Here is a 23,891-nt window from a genome sequence, read left to right on the forward strand (position 1 = left end):
TTCTAATATAAAAGATTACACATAAAACAAGTCACCAGTTTTAGCATGTCTCCAAAATAATGTATGCTTAGAAATGCTCATCCTTGTAGCATGACTATCTTTTTCTTTTCCAAGATAAAATTAGTCGTGCACCAGCATGCCTGAAAAAGCAAAATTCCCATCTAATTTCAATCACTCAGTTTGCTCATGACTTTTATACAGCTGACTGAATACCTATTATCTCATCTGAAAGAGAAGCTGTGAGTTTGCTCACCTCAGTCACCTGCAGATTCTTTGAAATGCCTCCTCTTCTGTTCCTTCCAAAGAGTGCTTTTCCGCATCTCCCAGTCCATTCCCGAGTCCACTGAACATGCAGTCATCAATAAGTTCTGGCTAAGTTACCCTCTGTAACTCTGAGGAAAAAAGGAGAGACTCGCAGATGCTGCAGAAGGTCGTCTTTGCTCTCTTTTTTGTTTTATTGGTGGTCTGTCACAGTCAGATCTCGAGTAGTAAACTGAACAACCTATCCTCCCGGCTCTTCTTTTCTTCTTTTTCTTTTCCGTAAACACATAATCAGTGCTTCAAATCCTTTAGGTATCACAAACTGTATTTCTCTATTGCCCTCTACTGACTGCTAACTACCACCGCCTTCCCGGGGAATCGGCAAGCAACAGATACAGAGTCTGCTTTCCTCTACCGACCTCCCTTAAATCAATAATGATACACGATGACCAAAAGTCAACACTGATCATTCTATTTTTTTCTTTGCTACAAAACACCAGGCAAGATTTACAGCTTGTTGGTGAGTCGTGGTAGCTACAAAACACTAAACAACAAAAGCAGGAAGCAGTTAGTAACATGGGTCTGCTAATGTGTTGGGGGTTTTTTTTTTGTGAACAAAAGCAAGGAAAAAGTAGAGACAAATCCATTCTGCCTTGAAATGCGGGTGAATACACCGCAGTGATGCCATAAATACTGCATGCAGGAGCTGAGGGTTATCTGGTTTTAAGGGTCTTGTTCTGTCAGCACTGGATGCACGGAAATACTGGCTTTTGATGGCAGTCCTGCAGAAAGGGGCTATTAGAAAGCCATGAATTGAAGGCCATGCTTTCTTGGTCATTTTCCCTTCATTTCTAGAGTTTTATTTGTTTAGTACATTCAGCACCACACCTAATGTGAGTAATAAAGAGATAGGTAGTGGGACAAGACATATGATATACTGTATGTGAATGGCACCAGGAGGTGCTGTTTGCGCTGCTTTTCGGAAAATGATGATCTATAATGCAAAGAGAAATTAGTGAACTAACATAAAAGAAAAAAGGGAATGGCCCATCCTAGTTTTAGGAGCAGGGGAAAAAAAAATATATATATATATGTGTGTATATATATATATACACACACATATATATATATACACACATACATATACATACATACATATATATATATATATATAAAATCATTTCAGACAGACCGGAAAAGACCAATGGGAAAAAAAAAAAAAAAAAAACAACAGGGATAATAAAACTATAAGAGTAGGGTGGGAGAAAGAGAAAGAAATAAAAATGCATCTTTTTGTTTTAGCCACTGCTTCATTAGTACAGTACAGCAGCTTGTTAACCAAGTCACTCAGGCACTTGTTATCACCAAAAAAAAATATATATATCCTGATGTACTCTGGCCCACTTGCATCACAGGGAGGTGTCAGGTCCCAGCTCCAGACAACAGAAAAATTCCCAGTACATTTCCCTTTTGCTAGCCAGAAGCTGGCAGAGAACACGGCACTATCTCCCCTCACCATTCCTCCTCTGCAACTGAGTCTTGTAGGAAGCAAACAGACTTGCATGGTTAAAAATCATAAAAACAGCCCCACCTCCCAAGAAAGTGTTCAAATTATTTTTGCTTACTTGTGTTCAAAAATTACATTCCTTCTTTTCCACTGCTATTAATAAATAGGAAATTTCATTTGCCAAAAGTCTGTTGACAGATGAACACTGGTTGTGTTTTAAATAGATGTGACATCCCTGTTCTTCCACTCAGGGAAGGTTCAGTTCACACAAAAACCATCATCAACAAAGCCAGCAACCTGGCAACAAAAAATGTAATATTGAAAGGTCCATTGAAAAATGTGTTTTTAATTAAAAAATAAAGTCAGCAGAGGTTCTAATTGTAGCTATTATGAGCCTTTCATTAACAAGCCCGGATTTATTGACTGCACTGTAAAGCTCTCCTATTAAAGGAAGCATGGAAATTCAATTCTTCCCATGCTTTTCTACTTCTAAAGCCCTGGGCTACTCCATGTTAGAAAATAAGAAATAATTATATTTATTCAAATTCCTTGATAGAATATTGAAGCCTGCTCAGCTGAATACCTCTTCTAAATGAACATTACCAAGAGATCAAAGAAGAAGAAGAGCGTCTAGCAAATGAATGGGGCCGAGGGAATTAATAAAACATATATCAAACATTGAAAAGCTGAGGGTTTTTTTCTTTTTAATAGGAACACATTTGCAGAGTGATAAAGCAAAGCATGTAGTTGCCAAAAATCATAAAAAGCCATCTAAACAGAGTGGGAGATGGCTGATGTTCCGCACTTGTGAACATCAAGAGGCCTTCTGGAGCTGCTGGCTGAAATTTTCCACGTGACAACTCTTGACAGAGAGTGTTTTATTTTTCCTTTCCCTGAGGTAAAAGTTTTCTTACCCCCACAAAAAAACAATCAAAAAAACCCACCAACCCCTTTTCACACCGCGGAAGTCCCAAGCGGTGTCCAAATAGGGGATCTCGCTCTCGGCCGCTCCTGAACACACCGCACGGCGGCGGGAGAGGGGCGGCCGCCCACCCCCACGGCGTCCCCAGTCCCCTCAGCCCACGGTCGCCAAACCGGCGGGGTCCCGCCACCCGCGCGCCGCTGCCAACGGCTCCGCGCGGCCGTTAGTGCCGCCCCAACGGCCGCCGGCGGCGCGAGCCCCAGCGGCGTCCCGGGCACGAGACCTTGTCCCGCGCAGCGCACCCCGCGGCTGGGGACGAACCAAGGGCCGCCCCGCCGCCCGCCTCCCCGCTCGCCCCGCCGCGACGGCAGCGCCTCCTCGCCTCCACCCGGCCTATCAGACCGGGGTGCGCCGAGCCGAAGGGAGCGCTGCGGGCCCGCCCCAGCCCGGAACCATAGCGCTGCAGCCGGTGGTGCGCGTCGGGACTCGGCGAAATGATGCACATGTCCCCCGTCCCCTCCCCGCCCCCGACCGCCGGGACCTGGCTGGCGGCGGCTTCCGGCGGGGCGGGCGTACAGCGCCATGGGGCGGCAGCGGGGGTTCTTGGAGGCGGCGGCAGAGGGGCTGGTGGGCGCCTGCCCCGGCCAAGCGCGTTTCCTGCTGTAAGCGCCCCGGGGAGCGGCGCGGCGGCCCTCGGGCTGAGGGGGGCGATGGGGGCGACGGGAGGCCGGCCAGAGGGGGTGTGGAGAGGGAGGGAGCGGGGCGGGGGGAGGGAGAGAGGGAGCGAGCCGGCTGCGGACGCGCGTGAGCAGCCCCGCCCCGTGTCCTCGCGCCTGCAGCGGCGCGCCGCCGCGTGGCTGGTGATGTGACGTGACGTTGTGCTCTTGTCCCGCGCAGGTGGACGCTCCGCAACCGCCGAGGTGAGTTTTGGGGCCCGGGCGGTGGGGGGAGGCTGCGGAGGAGGAGATGGGGCTCCCGCTGTCCCCGCAGTGCCACCGGGGGAGCCGGGGCCGCCTGAGCCCGGTGCAGCCCAGCAGGGGCTTCTGCAGTGGGGGAACAGCGCACAGGGGTTGCGTGGGCAGATGAGAGGCAGAAGCGTGGCCCTGAGGATGGGGAGCAGGCTTTCCCTTGCTCTCTATTATCCCTTTCCCCGTGCGCTGCCCCGACAAAAGCTGTGCCCGGGCGTGCTGCGGGCAGAAATGACAGACTTGCTGAACAGCAGGGTCCAGGTGTTTCCTCAGGGGTTTAGTGAGAGATGCTGGAGTCTGGCTCTGGCAGTAGGAAGTAATAAGGAAGATACAAGAGCACGGTTTTTGTTATTAGGTCTAAAGTTTATCTCCAAACATTTATTTATCCCTTGCTGGGGTGCTGTCATCTTGTGCTTAAATGGGCAAAGAGCTTTACAAGGCCTTAGTGTCACTGATCTGGCCTGAACAGAGCTCTTGCAGACTTGTGAGCTGACATCGTTAAAGATTTTTGGGAAGGAATTGCATTTTTCTGGCAAAATTTACAACTATGCGTAAACTTATCATGAATTGTGCTCAGCTGGTGTTCAGCTTCCTCTTGTGTTCTAGTTGTGTCTGAAACATAAAAACATCTACCTAGATAATATTAAAATAGCAACATACCATTTTAATATTTACCTATAAAACATAATTATTTCATTTAAGTTTTACTTTTTTACCTTTATTAATCTGTAGATAATGAACATGGATTAGAAAGGATATGTCCTTACTGCTTCCAGTTCCTGGTTCCTGATAGCTACCGGGTGCGTCTCAAACCAAAGATGAAAGTGACTCCACAGATAGAGAAAGTTCTTAAACGAGAGGCGAAGAACCATAAACTTAATATGAAACAGACAAAGCTTTTGAAAAAGTTCAGGGAGTCAAGAAGTGTTCTGGTAAGGATATTTACTTGGAACTGCCAAATACCTGATATTTCCCTGAAATCTTTCAGTGGCATAAAATAAAAGATATGGAAGTCTTTCTCTTAGAAGTGGAGCTCGCACCTAACACATTTCTTTTTTTTTCATGAGCATAAAACTTCTCCTTTCTTTTGGGTTAACTTGCATTCACAATCAAAATTTTAAAAATCTATCCTCCACAATGGCAAGATCATGAGCACAATGACAAGAACTGTAACCTTTCTCCAATAAAACCCAGCCCCATATGTCAGAGAAGCTACACAAACAGCTCTGCCCTCCCTGTGATGTCTTCAGCAGCAGCCGGGGCAGATTCTGCAGATGTCTAAGATCTTGCTGAAAATTAAGTAATGTCTTTCTGCCAGGAAGCTCTGGCATTTCAACTGCCAGCTACTGTATCATTTGTATAGCTTTGCAAAAATGGTAGGAGTGGCAGATTTTTGCCTTTTTTTCCTATGAATGTGGTAGAACCTGGGAGCAGGCAACTCTGCTAGATGCAGAGCCTTAATACTGCCGTGTATATCCTGAAATCCATTAGAATCCTTAGAAATCCATTGCTAAGAATACCCAAAAAGGTACCTCAGAAGAAAAACATGCCGTTGGCTGAAGTAAGGCTGGTTTTGCCAGTATGTTTAGCTTGACAGTTACTACCTTTGTTTGAGCTGTGAAGGGCTTGAGGGACTGATACATCGTCAGTTTTTTTCACTTTTATCAGTTGTCTAAAAATATTTTTTCAACTTATAAGCTTCATTTATCTCAGCAGACCATCATGACATCAGATTATTGTTAACTTCTGTACAAACTGAATTTTTTACATTTGTGTGAATATTACCCTTTATAAGAAGGCTTTCACAACTAAACCATATAGGTAATTTAAACAAGTTGATGTTGCTTTTGGGGCTTCGGTTATTTTTCTTAGAATTACTCAGGAATATAAGATTTAATCACTATGTTTATAGTAATTACTATTATTTGAAGAATAATAATATACATTTAATCTAGGGTTGCCAAGCCATACACTACTATTAAAACAAGCTATGTGAATGGATGTTTTAGTAAATGAGATGGCACCCTATTGTGCCCAGCAGTTGCCAGCACAGTTGGCCTTTTCTCACATGAGAGTTTGCTGGCTTTGAGAGTAAAATTTGTGAAGCCAACTATTATTAAAGAGTCAATAACACAAATTTAAACTGAAGAAATATCACAGAGGTTCTCAACTGTCTAGGAAAATAAAATAAGGGACTTCAGAAAGGCACTTTTGCTATTATTCTCTCTAAAGCTGGAATCTTTGTGTTCTTTTTCTTCTTTGGGATCACAAACCTTTAGTGTACGTTAAGTACTGTCTCTTTAGACAACTGACGAACACTGTCCTACTGACTGGTGATCAGTTCTTAGATTTATTCCATAGCTGAAGGGGTTTGTAGGACACACTATACATTCATATGAGTAGTTTAAAATTCAGTTTTAAATAGGTCCAGTTTAAACTCTGGGTAACATTCTAATCTTGGGATGTAATTACAGTTTGCTGCACTTGTGTTCTTCTCAGTTTTGTTTGCATTTGTACTGTGGATTATGATTCAAATATTTCTCATCTTAAGTATTTAAAATACTGTCAACAGCTGGTAGCTTTCAAAATTAGCGAAGCAGATCCCTATAATCTAATACCTGATACTTAAAACAATGAAAATTCGAGTGTGGATGAAAGTGAAACCAAGCGAAAATGTGACAGGTTGTGCCTCTGATACCTTTCTTAGCAAGTAGAACTTGATTTGAGAATGCTTCTGCCACAAAAAAGTACACTACACAGCACTGCAGTGCTCTGATTAATCCACTAGTTCCTGTATTGTAAGGTGTTCACCTACATTTACATTCTGTAGAGTGCTAAGTGTGATGCTGTGTTTTTTTCCCCATAATATTTCATTTAGAACAACTAAAAATACATCAACACCTGAGCTGTAAAAGTTAATTCTCTTTTTCAGTTTGTTAGACTGACAAAATAATGTCTAGAGACAGTCAAAACACTTACCCGAAAACATTTCATTTCAGCATTTCTAAATGTAATTCTTCCTAAGCAATCTGAATTTAGGTAAATTTACACGAAGAGTAATTCAGTATAGATGCTTTCAAAACGGCTTAGACGTTTTTCTGACATCCTTTTGTTTTCTTAACCAGAGACATTGTGTAACTGTTTTTCAGTCAGCGTAATTGTGTGCCTCAGAAAGTTGTCTGACTGTATTACTCTCATGTCTATTAATCAGAGTAGTTGGCATAGCAGCCAGGGATATTGGGGGTATCTGACAGTCTCTGTGACTGTCTGACATTATCTGTTCTGAGGTACCTCTGCAACATCCTGTGCTGCTGGAAGTTCCCTGCAGCCTAGAAGTAAACAGATAGAAGAGAAAGTGCCCATTGTTTAGAACCTCCTCTGTTTTGTAGTAAGTAGTTTTGCACTAATAGACTCTTTGTTCACTAAGACTTGCTGTTATTAGTTATAGATTAGTATTTTTTAAAGTTTGGTAATTTAAATATTTTATCTCAAAACTCTCTGGGAAGCGTGTAATATAACTTCATTTGGGGTAGAATATGCTAGTGAATTTAGAGTGCTTTTTATGTCCTTATTTTTAGCAAAATATGAATACTCCTTATGTATATTCAAGATAGCATACATCTCGTTCAGGTGCTGTTTCATCTTTCTGTTTTGACAGAGTTGTTTTCCATATTTCACTGTGCAACGTTGCATTCAGAGTTACGGGTTTCCTGAAATTGGTTGCTAGGGGACTGGAATCATCTATAGATAAACCCATAGGATGTGTGTGGCATAAGAAGCCTGAATGTAAATGTAAATGGTGGAAAGCATATGTTGCTTTTTAATATCTATGTGTTTCCCTTAAACAAATATTTAACTTGTGTCATGGTATTCGGAGAATAGTTTGGATAAGTCTTACAGTGGCTTTATAGCATAGAGATGGGAAGACTGAAGAATGGTTAATATTTCCTTTCTTCTCTCCATAGCTGGTTACTTGCAAGTTGTGCAACAAAACAACAAGACATGATGGTAAAAGCAGGGATTTTCTGTCTACCAAGACACACAGTTCTGGTACTCCAAGTATTAAATCCAGCCTGAGGACACCAGATTTAAAATTTCAGTCTGCAAACAAAGTGACACCTGTTGGCTGCAGTAGGTTGGGATCTAAGGGGAATAGTCCCTCATCACTTCCCAGGTACCTGTTTCTCTCCTGTTTGAAGAGGCAACTTTGCTGAGCTGTGTTATGTCTTGTTAGGAAAGGGCATCATGTACTGATTTCAGATCTGTCACTTAATGAACCTTGAATTGGTAACTAAGTATTTTTTTTGAGTGGCCTGATTGAGGAGATCAGTTTTAAGTTACCAACTTTAAAATCAAAGATTCTAACAGAAAGCGACTGTTTGCAAAGAGTGCACAACTACGTTTTTGTCCTTAATGTGAAATGTCTGGCTTAAAACTTACATCTTAACCACTAACTTTCACGTGAAAATACACTACTCATATTCAAAATGTTTCACTCAAATTTTATATGTAAACTTTCATAGTTATTTTATGTTAATTTTGATTCCGTCACCTTTAAGACATTTGAGTGTTTTGTTTTTCAGAACACATCTATCTGGACAGGCAACAACCAGCTCTGCTTCCAAGACTCCCCGAAACTCCAAATTTCACTTTTCTAAGCTAAAACGGATGCTTAACCTAGAAGAAAAAGAGAAAAGCCAGAAGGCAGATTTGAAAACCTTCTTGACTTCACTTTAGTTATTCATTATTTCAAGGTAATAAAGATCACAGCAGTAAGTATTCTTCCAGTTTTAGTAAATCAACAAAGTATTTTTAAACTCAGGCTAGCAGCATATACCCTGTGGAAGCATAGATCATATTTTTTAGAAGCAAGCTCTGCTTCTAAGAGGACTGTCTGCAAGAGGGAGAGGAGAAAGTAGCCAGTGCAATATTCTTGAGAATCATGAACAGGTTTTGCAGCCTCTAATGGCCTAAGAGTTAAAAGTATCTGTCATTTGAGGAAGCTGACAATACTGGATCCATCAGTGGGTCCAGCAGGACTAACAGAGAAGTTGGCAGACCTGAAAGCAATTTGAAGGCTTGGGGAGTGGTGAAAAAGTTTGTTGCAGTTTCCTCCGCCTCACTGTCCCACTATTTTTAAAATAATGCATTGTCTTCATTTTGTTAAGAATGTAGTCTGTGATTTGGACTGCAGACAATACTGGTCCCAGGATACTGTAAAACTACTCTAATGCGGGGTGCTCCCGATACTGACTGACAGCTCTACGCTAGACTGCTGTCAGCACACCAATGCATTATTGCTATAAGAGTGGCACTGTCATAAGGAATATGGGGTGCTTCCTTTCCAGTTGCTCTGGTGCTACCAAAGTGGGTCACTTTTGTCTCATTCAGAAATGACTAATGAGAGAACCTCCTTCTTAAATGTCTTCCCATTTTATCAGGTGTCAGAGTTGCTTCCTTCCTGGACTTCCATCTGGAAAACTAGGTTTGCACTGGACTGTCGTCAGCTCGTTGCACCAAAGTGTTTTGATGTGAATAGACAATTGTCAAGGGTAAAGTGCTCTCCACTGTCAGATTTTGCATTTTGATCTTGGCACAGAGGTGAGAAAGGACAGTAGAAAGTCACCAATCAAGACTGAGTTTATAGCCTGCCCTGTATATAGTCTGCAGCGACTGTTCTGCAAAAAGTGCTTCAGATTTGCTCTCTCAAAAGAGAACCAGTTAAAAACATTTACATTATCTAGTTTAAAGGGCTGCTTTTTTTTTTTTTTTTTTTTTTTAATAATTTCCTTTAAGTGTCTGCAGACTCAATGGACACTGCTTAAGAATAGGATCAGCAAACAAATTGGCAGACTTGAAAGCAATCCAGGGCAGGGGAGAATAGTTTGTTGAAAATTCTGCTTACAGTCTCAAAGATTGGCATGTAACCTTTTTATATATCCTGTACACTTGCACAATAATTTTGAAAGGTTCACTGCCATTTGTTTCTTGCCTGTGTGTAGGATCAAATTAACTGTCATTCTTTGATCAAAATAGAGACCTTGGATTTATGCCTTTTCCACTGTAGAACTTGGAATTAATTCATCTGTTGCTGTAGCTCTGATCCAGTTCAATCTTTCTTGATGGAAAATATGCATTATAAAAAAGTATTTGAAAAACAAGTTTTGTAATAAATGTTTATATTAAAAGTATATATATTATGTACTCTTTTGCTGTGCTTCATATGAGGGTTATGTGCAACCAGCATTGGCATCTGCTGTGTTTTAAGGTGCACTAACATGAATGTGCTAGATCAGGTCAACAGAATGCTTTTGAAGCAGATCTCCTGAGTGTCCCTGTTAGGCAAGACCGACTGGTCTCAGAGTACGTGTAGCATTCCTTTATGGATAAAAGTCTGTGCTCCGGGATACAGCCAAGCTGCTGCAAAGGCTAACTAAGGAGCAGTCCATCTGCAGGATGAGCAAAGAGCTGGTCTGAAGTACACTTCTCCAAAAAGTGTGGTGTGGCTGCCAAGCACTGAGCTTCAGCTATTCAGCACTCGAGGTGCAATGTGCTATTTGTTAATGTAGACACAGCCTTGTCATGCTCCAAACAACATCTTTTTTGTAATTACCAGAGCTGGTCAGAAATGTCCAGACGTGGTGTTATAAGTGATCACTACTGTGAGCTATCAGACTTTACCGTGGAACAAAAGCCATTCAGTATGTGCCATTCTTTGTTTTACAAGTGTATTTTAAAATGCTGAGCAGAAAGTGTTGGTGTGTTCTGTCATCTGAGGTGCTTTTGTGTTTTTCCTAAGCTGCTAATACAGTCTGTTACTGGCCTTTCACAGAATTAATATATTGAAAAACATATACAGAGAGACATATATATACATATTTATATATAAGATGCATATAGGTAGATACATACATACACATAATATGTATATATATGCATACATACATACACACATCTGATGCACTTTTCCCTTCAGAATATATTCCATTCCTGTACTTGATGAAACGCTGAAGATCAACTGTTGGCTGCAACAGGCTATTGCTGAGCCTGCCCCCCAAACCTCTGCTGTGCAGTGCTGCTGGTTTGCGTTTGGAGAGCTGGAAGAAAAACTCTGTATACAGAGGAAATGGTCTCTCTGATTTCAGTGAGGCCAGAATTTCACTCGGGCTTTGTAAACTAAGACCAAGAAGGTTTTCTGTTAAGCATGCACCCCTGCGTACAGGTGTTACAAAGGAAGAGTTCTTTCCCAGCTCGCACAAATTCTACTTAGGCAATGGGTATCTGTGTCATTGGCAGTAATAGCATTGTACCATATATTGAAAACATTACAAAGTGTGTCTTAATATAACCAGCTCAACTAAAGCGTGTTTTATTTTGACACATCAGTTTGAGCCATTTTCCCGTTTTTGAGCATAGGGAACCTCAAGCTGGCATATTACAACTGGTTCCCTCACACGCAGCCCCACCTCTGAAGAAACACAAACTTTGGTCAATCATCTAGCTAATATATGAACAGTATTTCTTTTTAAGAAATTTACAGTTCTAGAGATATGACATCAGACTTTTTAATGTGCCACTTCCTCCCTGAAAATTGTCACACAAAATACAAATACAGGGAGTAATACAATTCACAATTAATAGAGACCATTTTCTCAGCATCACTATGAGATAGGGAGCAGGTTATATTTAAGCCATTTCACACACTGAGGTTGTGTAGGCAAGCAATAAACCATTTCGAAGATGTCTTTACAACATTTTATTCTATTAAATATGAAAGAGCGTACATACAGGTGTTATTTTGAGGACATAAATTACACAAGGATTACACATTCTGTCAGAAAAGCACAATAATGAAACATCTTTACATTTCAAACTTTTCTTGTTAGCTTTAACAAATGAGTCTATTTTTGTTGCAAACAAGTAACGAGTGCTATTGAACTTTTGCAAATTCCCACAAAAACATCATGCTTAGTAGGATAGTTTAAATATTGTAAAGATGAAATCAGAATTAGATTTCTAACTAACAAGATGGAAGAGATTTACTACTTAATCAAGATAAATGACACACTGAAATAGGAGCTGAGACAAAATTGGTCATTTGTTAAAAAAAAATTCCACTTCAGACAATACATTTGAATTTGTTTTCTTGCAGGAATAGTCACTGTGATTATATGCATGAGTAATGAGCAGAACTGGCCCTAAATATTTATAAATGCAACCGTCAAATTTCAGATGTGCTGGTTTTCTAGTTCACTAATTTTTCCACTGACAAAACCCCGCACCCATTAATCTATTTGCTTACATTTCAAAAGGTTGAAATCCTGCTCTTCTGTAGAGGGCAAATCAAGCCTATGTCTGATTTCCATGGCTCCCATGGTCAACTGTGCAGGGGGCTACTGCATCCTACGTACGTACTTTAGGTCATCACTGAAGTACTGGACTGAGTTACCATTGACTTTGTGAGAGCGGTGTTAAGTCTGTGGAAGTTTTAACACATTGTCTTTATAAACTTGAGGTAAACAGGAACATTATCATAAGGAAAGCTCTCATTTCAACATTCAGAAGCCTACTTGGATAAAATACATAATAAGCATATAGCCTGGGTTGTGTTGCTAGGGATTAACTGAGGTGTTTTAATATATTAATACAAACATTAATGGAGTGAAATGGCCAAACTGATGTCACTGCAGGGTGAAGTTCAATTTTCAAAAGGAGTAATGGAACACAATTTCTAAGAATGGTAATTTTTGTAACTAAGGATTTCACATTTATTTTTAAAACCACTAAATGGGATAATATTCCCGATACCTTTCAAAACATTCTGCAAAAACACAGCTTGAGTCTGCAAACACTAGAATATACAAGCAGTCCCAGTGACCTCAGTGGTAAGCATTCTCATATGGCAAAGAGCTGCAGGATTAGCGCTGCTTTTTTCAGAGAATGCTCATTAAAAGTGCAATATAGTGAAGCAAATAATCTAATTATTATGCTTTTATTATTAGATGAAAAATGTTCAGATATTTTATAATTGTGCCTTTTGTAGGGTGGGCATTCTGGTTTGAGTAGAGTCACACCAGAGGAGCAGGGTACACCTACACATTTCCTTTCCCAGGGTGGCAACACCCCAAAGCAGTTTTATTGTATAATCCCACCTACAGCTAAAACATTGTGCTGCCCAGAGTTCCACATTGTTATTTCTGTGATGACAAAAGCTGACATTTGTTTTTCTTTTCACTTCCCCTCAGGCATGTTCTCCCTTTTAGCTCCTAGGCATCCTCCCTTCCCCCAGCCACCCTCCTTTCTTCCTGAGATGTCAGAAGTCCCTATGTTAAGCTTTGGAACCTGAGAATTTGGAGGTATTTTTGATACTAAGGGGCTGCATCTGTATTGTACCATGTTATCTCCTGCTATATTATTACAGTCACAATATAAATCTTCTAACTAGTTGATAACTGATGCCTTTCCCATATAAATAAAAAACAACATACCATTCAGCCACTAATATATGACACTTGCTGTAAGAGTGACCTTTACCTTCCACAAGTCCTCCTTTCCTAACAAATGTTGGGAGATCATTTCCAAAAACCCACCTATGAAATATTCCTTGAAGTAAACAATTTCACAATAAAGAAAAATATATCCAGAAAATAGCACTCTCTCAAAATTAAAACTTATATACATCAAGAAGTTGAGATTTTTCCTCATTCTTTTATCAGGTCTACATTAACTGTAGATAAGGAACATTTTCACTAAAAGTTATGAATACAAAAAAGAAATCTAGCGAGGTGTCTTTTTTAATATTCTTGAGAGATGAAGGAAATTCAGCATTCGGCTTTATTATTATAATTATTTTTAATTAACGTAGCAAAAGACAGCTTAAGCTTAATTCCCTATAGTTTTGAGTATCTGAGACTCAGGTCCTATACAAGCCACACCGCTGCACTTACTATCACCTCTGGGTACAAATTAAGTTTTCCATAGATGGGATTCAACCATGACTTCACTGTTTATCCTTCTTGTTTTAATATTTGTTTTATAATTCTTAATGGATTAAGATTTTTTGTTATTTATCAGAAATCTGGTGCTATTCTTGAGCAAGACTGAACATAAACTGCCATTGTAATGCACACACATGCATATATAAATTCATGAGCTTAATTTAACATACTAGAACATAAATATTTAAAATATGAAAACTGTACCTGAACATTTTCTTATCAAGAATCTATGCTGAAAAGATGCCATTAAGTGTTTTTTAATTTTACATATTAGACTTAAAGAAACATTCCTCTGGATCCACTATACTTAGCTCTTTTCCTATGGAGTGGAAAATTGCCACTCAAAACTTGCAAATCTTTGGACAGTTAGTGAGCTCTCATGAACTATTTTCAGGATTCCTCTCTGTCAGGCCAAATTCTTGATGAAATTAATATTCTACATTGCATACTACGGAATGCTATGTCAAAAGCTTGTATTTTTATCTTGTGGGGGGTTTTCCTGCTTATCTGAGGTCTAATTGATGGCAACTTCCGTGAGAAAAGATAATTGGACTGAGGTGCTAATGTCCAAGTGTATCTATTTTAAAGATTATTCTCCATTCACATCCAGCAAGTATTCTAGCGATTAGCCTTGTAGAAGTCAATAGCAAGTGACAGATGACCATCTTCAACAATTTCACTCAAGGACTATTTTGAATCATTGTGGTTTTTGAAAAGGAAGAATAGATTTATTTATTTACTTATTTTTTAAATTGCTTTCACATGAGAGGGGTGTTAAACTTGTAAACTATGAACTTAACTGATGTAAAACAATGCCTGGCAAGTGCAAACCCATGAACAAAATGCTACCATTAGATACTCTGATGATAGATCCATCTGAAAACACTTGCAGATTAGGTTTTTAAGGTCATCTAAATGCCAAAGGTACAGGCAGGCATTTTGTAAATCACTTCTCAACAATTACGTGCCTAATTCCGATGGACTGAAAAGCCTAAACTTTCTGGCAATCTGCTAGATGCCTGTCTGTATCTTTAAGTGAACTTAAAAGCTGGTGCATAGTATAGTAACAAGGACTTTTCACAAATTCAGCCACCTGTAGGCAAATACCACAACTGTGCCACGCAAAGGACTTCTTGAAAAACAGACACTCGGCAATAATTTCCCACAGTTTAACTTACACACGGGCCTGAGCTGTCTCCTGTTCTGTGAGAAAAGACAATCAAGATCTAGAAATGTTTGCTGGAGCGGGTGGAGGTGTGGGGCTGCATGTCTTGCTGGCCTCCGGGGTTTCTCAGTGGAAGAGGATGTACAGCGCGGCTGTATCATCGCGCTGCTGCACGGATGGATGCTACACAGCATCGTCAAATTTTAATAATGGACATTTAACAGTTGGGACAGTTTAGAGAATGACCTTTCAATTTAATTAAAGCTGTAAAATGGCTTCACATTTCTCAGATTAACCTTTTTAGATGGTGACGGATGTTCCAGAAAGGGATTAGACTACAAATGAATGGTCCCTCAATTTAGAAACTAAGCAGCTGTAAAAAGAAAGACACAATTTTGAAACAATTAAACTGGTTGACTGCATAGTTTCTTATGCTGCCTTTTAAATGATACTAAAATGTTGCAATATTTTGAGTCACTTAAAGATCTGCTCAGTGTAACATGATTTATGTTTTCCAATACAAAATTGGTTAGTAACATTTACTTCAAAAAAGCCCCCACCTGATTTGTGTTGGGAGTTGGTAATTTAAATGTAATGGACACTGTAAGATCACTTTTAACCTTGCATTAAATTGCATCAACCTTCTTGCAAACATAAGCCTGTGACTTCCACTTTTCACTCCCACAGTATCAACTGAAATGTCTCTAGTTAGAAGTATGTGTTGATTATATGTTGTTTTACATTAAATATATAGGGTACATAAGAAAAATCTTAGCTTTTTTTTTTTTTTTTTTTTTTACAGGGCACCCAACTAAAATCTGTACAAAAGATAAGATAATTACCCATACTTCAATGTAATAGACACAGATGCCACTTTTATAAATGTACCCTTATGTTCACTCGCCAATAAAATAGTAAACAAATCAACTTTTTAAACCATTTTTTATAAATTATTAGAGTATTTTTACTGACACTCTCCAACCATATACAAAAATATTACTACAAGAGTACCAATCAGTCTGACCTACCCCTCATTTCACAGAAAAGTAGAGGTTATAGAAGGATGTTCCTGTAATCAGTCATCGCTGTAGATGTCTCCTGCAAACGGCAGGTGTACGTGGCTGCCCGTGACGTTGGGAAGTCGAGAGAGATCTGGCAGGTTCTGGATGCGAGACCTGAGTTCTTTCCGTACTTGGGACACTCTGGCAAGCTTGCGTTTGTACTCCTGTAATGCAGAAGGATTCAACATGAGACTCTTTTGCTTCTACCATCCCTACTGTTTACTGCACTTGACATTTTCTAAAGAAGCATTCCCTCTGTGAGCTAGATGACTAAATATCCTTTAGTAGGTGAGAATCCAGAGAGCTGGGTATTCTGGAGGCAGAGGCATCAGCTCTAGTGTTTTCTCAGCATCTAGAAGGACAGCCATGGGATTATTTTGCTTTGAATTGTAAGTACATAAACGCTAACAAGTAAAACAATCCCACTTAACACAACTACACACGCTGCTCCATGCAACTAGTAGAATGGGGTTATTCTTAGAAATCGGATTAAGGGTAATCAATACACAGAGTATGGGAGGATAAACTTACTGATGTCAAAGAAATTACTTTCAGCTCATACTAATGAAGAATAAACCACAACCAAATACCACCAAACCAGGCCTGTTGATGAGCCCCACCAAGCTGACAAATCATAAGTATTTTGTATTAACTTTTATAATAAAAAAACAGATTACATCAGTACATTTATGGATCTAACCCTGAGTTTTCAGAAAATTTCTGAATTGAGGACTTAAGATTTCACACTGTGTTGGAATACAGGTCAAACCACTCATAATTTACATATTTAATGATTATGAGGCACTTTTTGCATGACACAACATTACACAAGATAAAGTTCTTAGCAGTGTAAACCAGTGCACTAGAATATAGTTAGTGCTTACCTATTAAGAATATGAGACATAATGGAGAAGAATAGCAGCTTGTATGAAATCACATAATCACAGAATCGACTGGGTTGGAAAAGACCTCAGAGATCATCAAGTCCAACCCTTGGTCCAACTCCAGTCCATTTACTAGATCATGGCACTAAGTGCCATGTCCAATCTCAGTTTAAAAACCTCCAGGGACGGCAAGTCCACCACCTCCCCGAGCAGGCTGTTCCAATGCCTGACCACTCTCTCTGTAAAGAATTTCTTTCTAATATCCAGCCTAAATTTCCCCTGGCAGAGTTTAAGCCCATGCCCCCTTGTCCTATTGCTGACTGCCTGGGAGAAGAGACCAATCTCCACCTGGCTATAACTTCCCTTCAGGTAGTTATAGAGAGTGATGAGGTCACCTCTGAGCCTCCTCTTCTCCAGACTGAACAACCCCAGCTCCTTTAGCCTCTCCCCATAGGTCTTGTGCTCAAGCCCCTTCACCAGTCTTGTTGCTCTTCTCTGGACCTGCTCCAGCACTTCAATATCTTTCCTGAACTGAGGGGCCCAGAACTGAACAGTTCTGCAAAATGTAGGAAGATTAGGCTACATTTTACAGGAGCATTTACATTTCAGAAACTTGGAAACACATTTTTTTTGATAGTAGAAGAGAGTAAGCATTAGCAGGCAAAGAAGCACTTAATAGTGCAGCTGCAGGTTTTCCTGCAGCCTGGGAATGGCTGAAACAACATGAAATAGTGAACCTACACCTTGGATAATCAGCCCAGGGGTAACCAAGATCTCATGATTATAACCACTTCTAAGTAATAGTAGGGAAAGAAATCAACATCATCCTGTAAAAGTGCCAAACATAAATGCTTGGAAGTTCCAGCAAGTATAAAAACACTGTGCAAATGTCTATAAAAGGTAACAGTCATGCTATTTACAAGGTCTAAACATAATTTTAAACATTTTTTCTATACTACTACTAGCATGGAGTAAAAAGGAAGGACAATGAGAAGACCCTTTGGTAGTAGAACCCAATACAGTAGTGCAAATGTTGAATATCTGGGGCATGATCAAGATTATTGGACAAGGTTCAACACACATAAAAATAAAGTTTGCGATTATTAGTAGCAGTGTGGTCTTCTTACCAAGGGAAGTAAGAGAACCACAAGAAAACTTTTTAATAGGAAAGTAATGTATAGCTAAAAAAAACCCAATAAAAAAGCAAGCAATCTTTACATGGAGAGAAAAGAGCATTCCTGAACTAGGATCATTAATTCTTTGTTATCATTTATATTTAAAAATTAAATGTTACAGTTCAGAATCTTATGAGATACTGAACATAGTGAAAATACTACAGATGCCCCATCAGCAGAACTGTAAACACTCGGTGATGGTGCACAGGGCAAAGCAGCATTCCTTTTATGATACACATGACCAAAAAAGTCCTATAACTGCAAGTCCCTTGGTCCTCATGAAACCGTCCCTTGCTCACACTTGCCCAAAACATTCTCTCTGGCCCAAGCAACTTCAGGACATGGCTGTGGAGATGAAGGGCTGTATCCTGATACCATATCCTTACAGTAATGCCCAAAGGCCACAAATACTTTACTGTTCCATAGCTAATATTAGAGCCAGAGGCCTCAGTGCAAGAGTCATAGTCCTTTGCCAGCATGTAAAAAGCCAGTAACAGAACACTTCTTGACCTCTTCACTGTCTGTTCTAGTCCAGATTGCAGCAATATTCTCATGACTATTGTTTTAGGGAATAGATTTTAATGTCAGATGAAAAGATAGATTTTATTGTTTAGTAAAACAAACAATTTGGCAATATACAGAACACCAGGTAACCAGAATCACTGTTTTCAGAGGCGTGATGGCTGGAGATTGAACACTGGGCAACAAGGGCTTTGAGCAAGTTTGAAAGCTTGGAGACCTGGCCTCTGTTGTGGAAGATGTACTACTGTATAGATGAGTATGAGAAGCACTCTAAGCAGAATCAAAACACTCAAAAGGCCCAAAATCAGTAAAATAAAATAACTGTAAAATAATTCCAGCAATAAATTCTCATAAATGGTGTTTGAATCAGCTGAATTCTGACCAAGTTTATTGTCTGTCAATGAAGAATGCGAAGCAGTATATCAGTATTCCTTCACAAGCTCGCAGCATGATGCTAGGCAAATATGCACAGATCACATTTAACAGCTATATTCTCTCACAACTTCATTCCAAAACCTGAAATGTGCATTAAATTGGATTGCCAGCTCCTTGACTCCATTACAATTCCCTTTAGCTGATAATAAATCATTTCCATAGTAACATCACATTTCTGACATCCAGCATTTTCCACATAAATTTTGCCTGGGACTTGCTCCCTAGTGAATATCAGCTTGATGGATATTACTGACAGGAGGCTCCTCTTCCTCACTAAGAAAAATGTTCTCAGTACTTTGGTTTCCCATACAATACAGTCATCTTCCTCTTGCCAACACCTTTAGCACAGTGCACACGCTCAGGGAGTCAAAACTTGTTCCTTGTGCCTCCTCAGAAATACAGACTTCTGAGAAAGTTTGCTCAAGGTTTTTACTATAAAACTGAAGTAAATGAGAAATTACAGAAGGTTTTATAGTTCATTATACTACTGACGCAGTGTAAGCTACAGAATGCAATTTTAATACAATTCTGGCAATCCGAAGTATTTGTGAGATCTGCAGCTACAAGTTAGATGTCCATGACAATCTTCTCCAACAAGTAGAAATATTTTTCATCTTATCCAGAGTACCCCATTTTCCATTACTCCCAAAATCGTTCTAGAAATCACTGGAAATGTCTAGTTTTCATTACTGGTGAGAAAGATCAGAAGAGGTCCGATTTGCAAGTACACTGACTTAGGAGTTTTGACGTACTTCCAAAGGGGTTGTTTTTCACAGCTTGATTCTATTTAAAATCACTAGTCATTTCTAAAATTGTTTGCTTTTACATTTTTAAGGCTGCTAATATTGTCCCAGCATTGCCCAAATAGTCCTGGACTGCTGGAATACAAGTATCAAGTACTCATTATCAACAATATATGTTACATGTACAACCTTTATTATTTTATCATAATAGCATGTGTATGTACCTACAACCTATTTCCTGAGTGTATACACTGAGAGCATGACTTAATTAAAGCAGAGGAGTGGGAATGCGGACACCCAGGTGTTATTTCTCATGTTGTTGCTCCATTAGAAATGCCATATCCTATATCACTGAGTCACACTTTATCCATATTGTTGACACTTCTAACTGCAGAAATCCCTATGGTGAATTTCAATTTCCATTTCACTATGTTGATTTTAAGATATACTTCAAATTACCCCTGTGTAAATGAGGCAAAATTCAAGCTATTTACTTCCAACAGTCAAGGACAGGCAGAAGTATTAATATGATGTTTTCTTTTGCTATGCTGAACATAATTTGCATCGCTTGCTACCTATGGAGAACCTTACTCTTGGGATTTATGGGCAACCTGATGTACGGAATTAAAGTCTCTTCAGTTTCTTCAGTTGTTTAAGATAACAGTACTTTCAAGTAATAATTTTTGTACTTTCAGTCATAAAGGTAGGTTTATGAGATAATTAGAAGAACTTATGTTGCTCATCAGAATCCCACTGATTACTACAGTTTCCATTACTTGACAGTGTAGAATATGGATGTTTTGTGAAACCAAAGCTAACAACATACCAATTCCACACCAAGATGAACAGTCATTCTATATCAAACAAGTACCAGGCAAAAAGCTAAATAATTTTTGATCAGACACTACAATCATCATGAATAATAAAATTGTGGACAGGCCAAACCGGCTGTGCACTGCAGAGAGTATTTTCCCTTCCAACTGAAACAGGCTGAAATAGATCTTAATATAGTTTCTGCAATTACCATAGAGAGGTGCCACAGCTGAAAACAATTTGGAACTTCATGGATATGCTTTCCCTTTACAATATTAATATGACTTTGAACCCTCCTCCTATCACTAAGGCTACGGCATGCATCAAAATACTGTGGGGCAGAAAAAGTAGAGCAAAGAAGCAAAGTCTGATTCCAAAGCAAGAATAAATAGTTTGCAGAAAAAATCAAATACTTCAGCGGCACCCTTGTTAGCTGCAGAAAGAAAGGTAGGTGGAAATCAATACTTTCAATACAGAAAAACAAAACCCAAAAGGCTTAAAAGGCCTGCAGGGTGTTGAGGGGGTGTGTGTACATCAGCATCCATAGCCTGTATGTACATTGTATTTAAAACAAAGGTCTCTGAATTTCTAGGTCCGTTCCAACCTTTCCATTTCAGGTGCAGACATCAGAGCTGTGTCACAGAGCAAAGGCAGCTCCCACGCTGTGTCCAACAGCACAGAAGCCACTAGAAATCTTCAAAGGCTCAGACAAAGGCAAATAGCATGTGATACCCTGATATCTATGTTTTGATGTTCAGAAGCAGTACATGTTTATAGACTCCGTCTTGTTAAAATCTAATGTCTCACCCAGTCTGGGTATTTTTCTGCACAGTAGACTGACAGTTAGACTTGGAGGAGTCAGATGAGCTTCACTATCTCTCTGGAAAACACAGGAGCAGGGCTTAAATTTTGTGCTGCCTTTAAAAATTGGGCATGTCTCATGTTCTTCAGCAGTACGATTAAAGGCTCAACCTACTTACCAGTGTTATGGATTTAAAACAAAACACCTGAAATAACTTTGATTTAAGACACTGAACGCGGTCTGAACAGATCTATATGCATCACATACACATACAAAGTTGAAAAATTAAGGACAGTTATGAGCAGCTTAGGAAAGGACTGACTTGGCTAACTTTCAATTACACGTTATGCCTGTTCACTAGAAAACAGACTTTTGGAAGAACGCTTCAGCTTTCCAGTATGTTGGCATCTACCAGTTTTCCATTAGGTCCTATCACATTTAAAGCAAAATAAATAGCAGTGAGGAAATGAGCACATACCTAGTGACTGCTTTGTTTATTCCTTATTGTTCTATGCAGTGCTCCACATATTACTTACTGCACACATTCCTCTGTATGCAGATTTACTAATATTCTCCTAGGTTTTCTAATGGCATACTTCACCATTACAAAACACAATTCATTATTCATAAAACTTCTTTGAGCTGACAGACCAAAATGAAATACATCCTTTGAGTATCTCATTTTTCTTAGTACTTGAAATTACCAAGAACTTGATGCTTCAAAGCAGATTTTCTAAATTAAGTTAAAATATCAGAGACTCCTCAGTTTGTCTGCAAATGAAGCAACAGGAAGTAATGAACTCCAAAGTTTGAAACCCACAAGCTAAATTAGTGACCATCTGGGGAAAGCCTGATTAAGTGACTTTGTCTACTATCAACTGTTACGCTGTGGTACAGACATGAATACACTGCAGACCTTCAAACTATAAATTCCTGAGTGCAGCAGTAGTAAAAAGGAACAAAGCATTTTACCAGGACATTTCCTGTCTGAAGGGTGATTATGAGAAATGTGACGTCCTTCGAAATGGTCACAAACTATTCTTCCCATCCCTTGAAAATGCAATTTCTTTGTCTAGCTGCTTCCAGCATAAACCTGGGTCTCAAATCTCCTTCACCCCAGCCTTGACTCCTGGTATCCATCTGCATTCCTCGGACACTGTTCCTAGAATCAATCTCTCTGTCCAGCAAGGCTGTTCAATGGCTTGTAGACTCCTGTCACATCTGCATTCACACTCAATACAAACACTCACAACCGGTTTTTGCCTAATTGTTCCCATCCTTCCTGGCTCCATATCTGAATTCTTCCCCCTCCAACCCTGGTCAGCACTTATCACTTTGTCTATAGTTTTGGCTGTGTCTGGTTCCAGTTCCACCTATTTCTCCCCAGTCCCGTACTCAGTCTGTCCCTGTTCTCTGCCTAAATAATATTCCCATCAGATCTCTCTAAGACTTCATACCAGTTTTTGCTTCCATTCTCTTGGTCCAAAGGACTTCTAGTCCCTTCCAGTTTAGCCCTACACAATATTATGCTTTTCTGGCCAGTCACTCCCTTTCTTCTCAGCCAGCTGGTGTCCTATTCCATTTTTACTATAATGTCTAGTCCTGGATTCCTTCTTAATCTCTGCAGCCTCTGGTGCCAAGTTCCATAGGCACTTGTCCAAGTTCTGCATTCAAACCCACTGGCTTCCACCTCCCCATTACTTAGACTGGTGGAGCCATGGACAACCCACCCATGGAATAAGTTCTCTTGCTCTCATGTCAGGTGCTTGGCCCATGCTCAGCCCAGAGAACAACTGTATACAGCTACAACTGCAGGAGAAGTCTTCTTTCAGCCAAGCTGGAAAACTAAAACTCTCTGGCAGAGCAGCTCTTCATGGAACTTATTAATGTTTTAAGAAATCTCTGATGACCATATTAAAAGTAAGATTTTTCCAAAGGCTTGTAATTTCATTAAATTCAGGTTGATTATCATTACTATATCAAAAAGCATGCTCCTGACAGAAAGGATTTCCCCGTTCCATAATATTTTGAAAAGGAACATGAATTACATCATCTCAAATAAAAGGTCATTTTTAAAGATTGCTTTACTACAAACTCATCCTTAGTTTTATTCTTGAAGATTGCGGTGGCAAAAAATTGGTCAACATTTGGGAAAGTTAAAGAAAGTAAGCCAAGGACTTAAAAGTTTAATTACCAGGAGTATTACTGGGCTTACTTGGTTTATATTTACCTCCATTCAAACATGAAAGGTCATCAGTGATGAATTTTGATTTATAAAATAAATTACTATTTAAAGAGTCATATAATAGTTTGGGTTGGAAGCGACCTTCAAAGGTCATCTAGTCCAACACCCCTGCAAGAAGCAGGGACATCTGCAACCAGATCATGTTGCTCAGAGCCCTGTCCAGCCTGGCCTGGAATGTCTCAAGGGATGGGGCATCTACTACCTGTGTAAGCAACCTGCTGCAGTGCTTCACCACCCTCATGGTAAAAACATTTCCTCATGTCCAGCCTGAATCTCCTCTCAGTTTAAAACCATTACCACTTGTCCTGTCATAACAGGCCCTGCTAAAAAGTCTGTCCCCATCTTTCTTATAGGCGCTTTTTAAGCACTGAAATGACATTGATTTAATTA

General features: G+C 39.7%; 1 protein-coding gene across 1 annotated transcript; it reads left to right on the forward strand.

Moving 5' to 3' along the window:
• Positions 1-3,272: 3,272 nt before the first annotated feature.
• RMP24 (ribonuclease MRP subunit p24) lies at positions 3,273-10,094 on the forward strand (the record flags this gene model as incomplete). The annotated part of the gene is made up of 6 exons (XM_080340526.1): positions 3,273-3,352; positions 3,588-3,610; positions 4,391-4,590; positions 7,624-7,832; positions 8,242-8,412; positions 9,100-10,094. 5 exons carry the CDS (start codon positions 3,273-3,275, stop codon positions 8,393-8,395), a joined length of 666 nt encoding a protein of 221 aa, XP_080196652.1. The 3' UTR covers positions 8,396-8,412; positions 9,100-10,094.
• Positions 10,095-23,891: the final 13,797 nt, after the last annotated feature.

This window comes from Nesoenas mayeri (genome assembly GCF_963082525.1).
Source record: "Nesoenas mayeri genome assembly, chromosome: 2".
NCBI lineage: Eukaryota > Metazoa > Chordata > Aves > Columbiformes > Columbidae > Nesoenas > Nesoenas mayeri.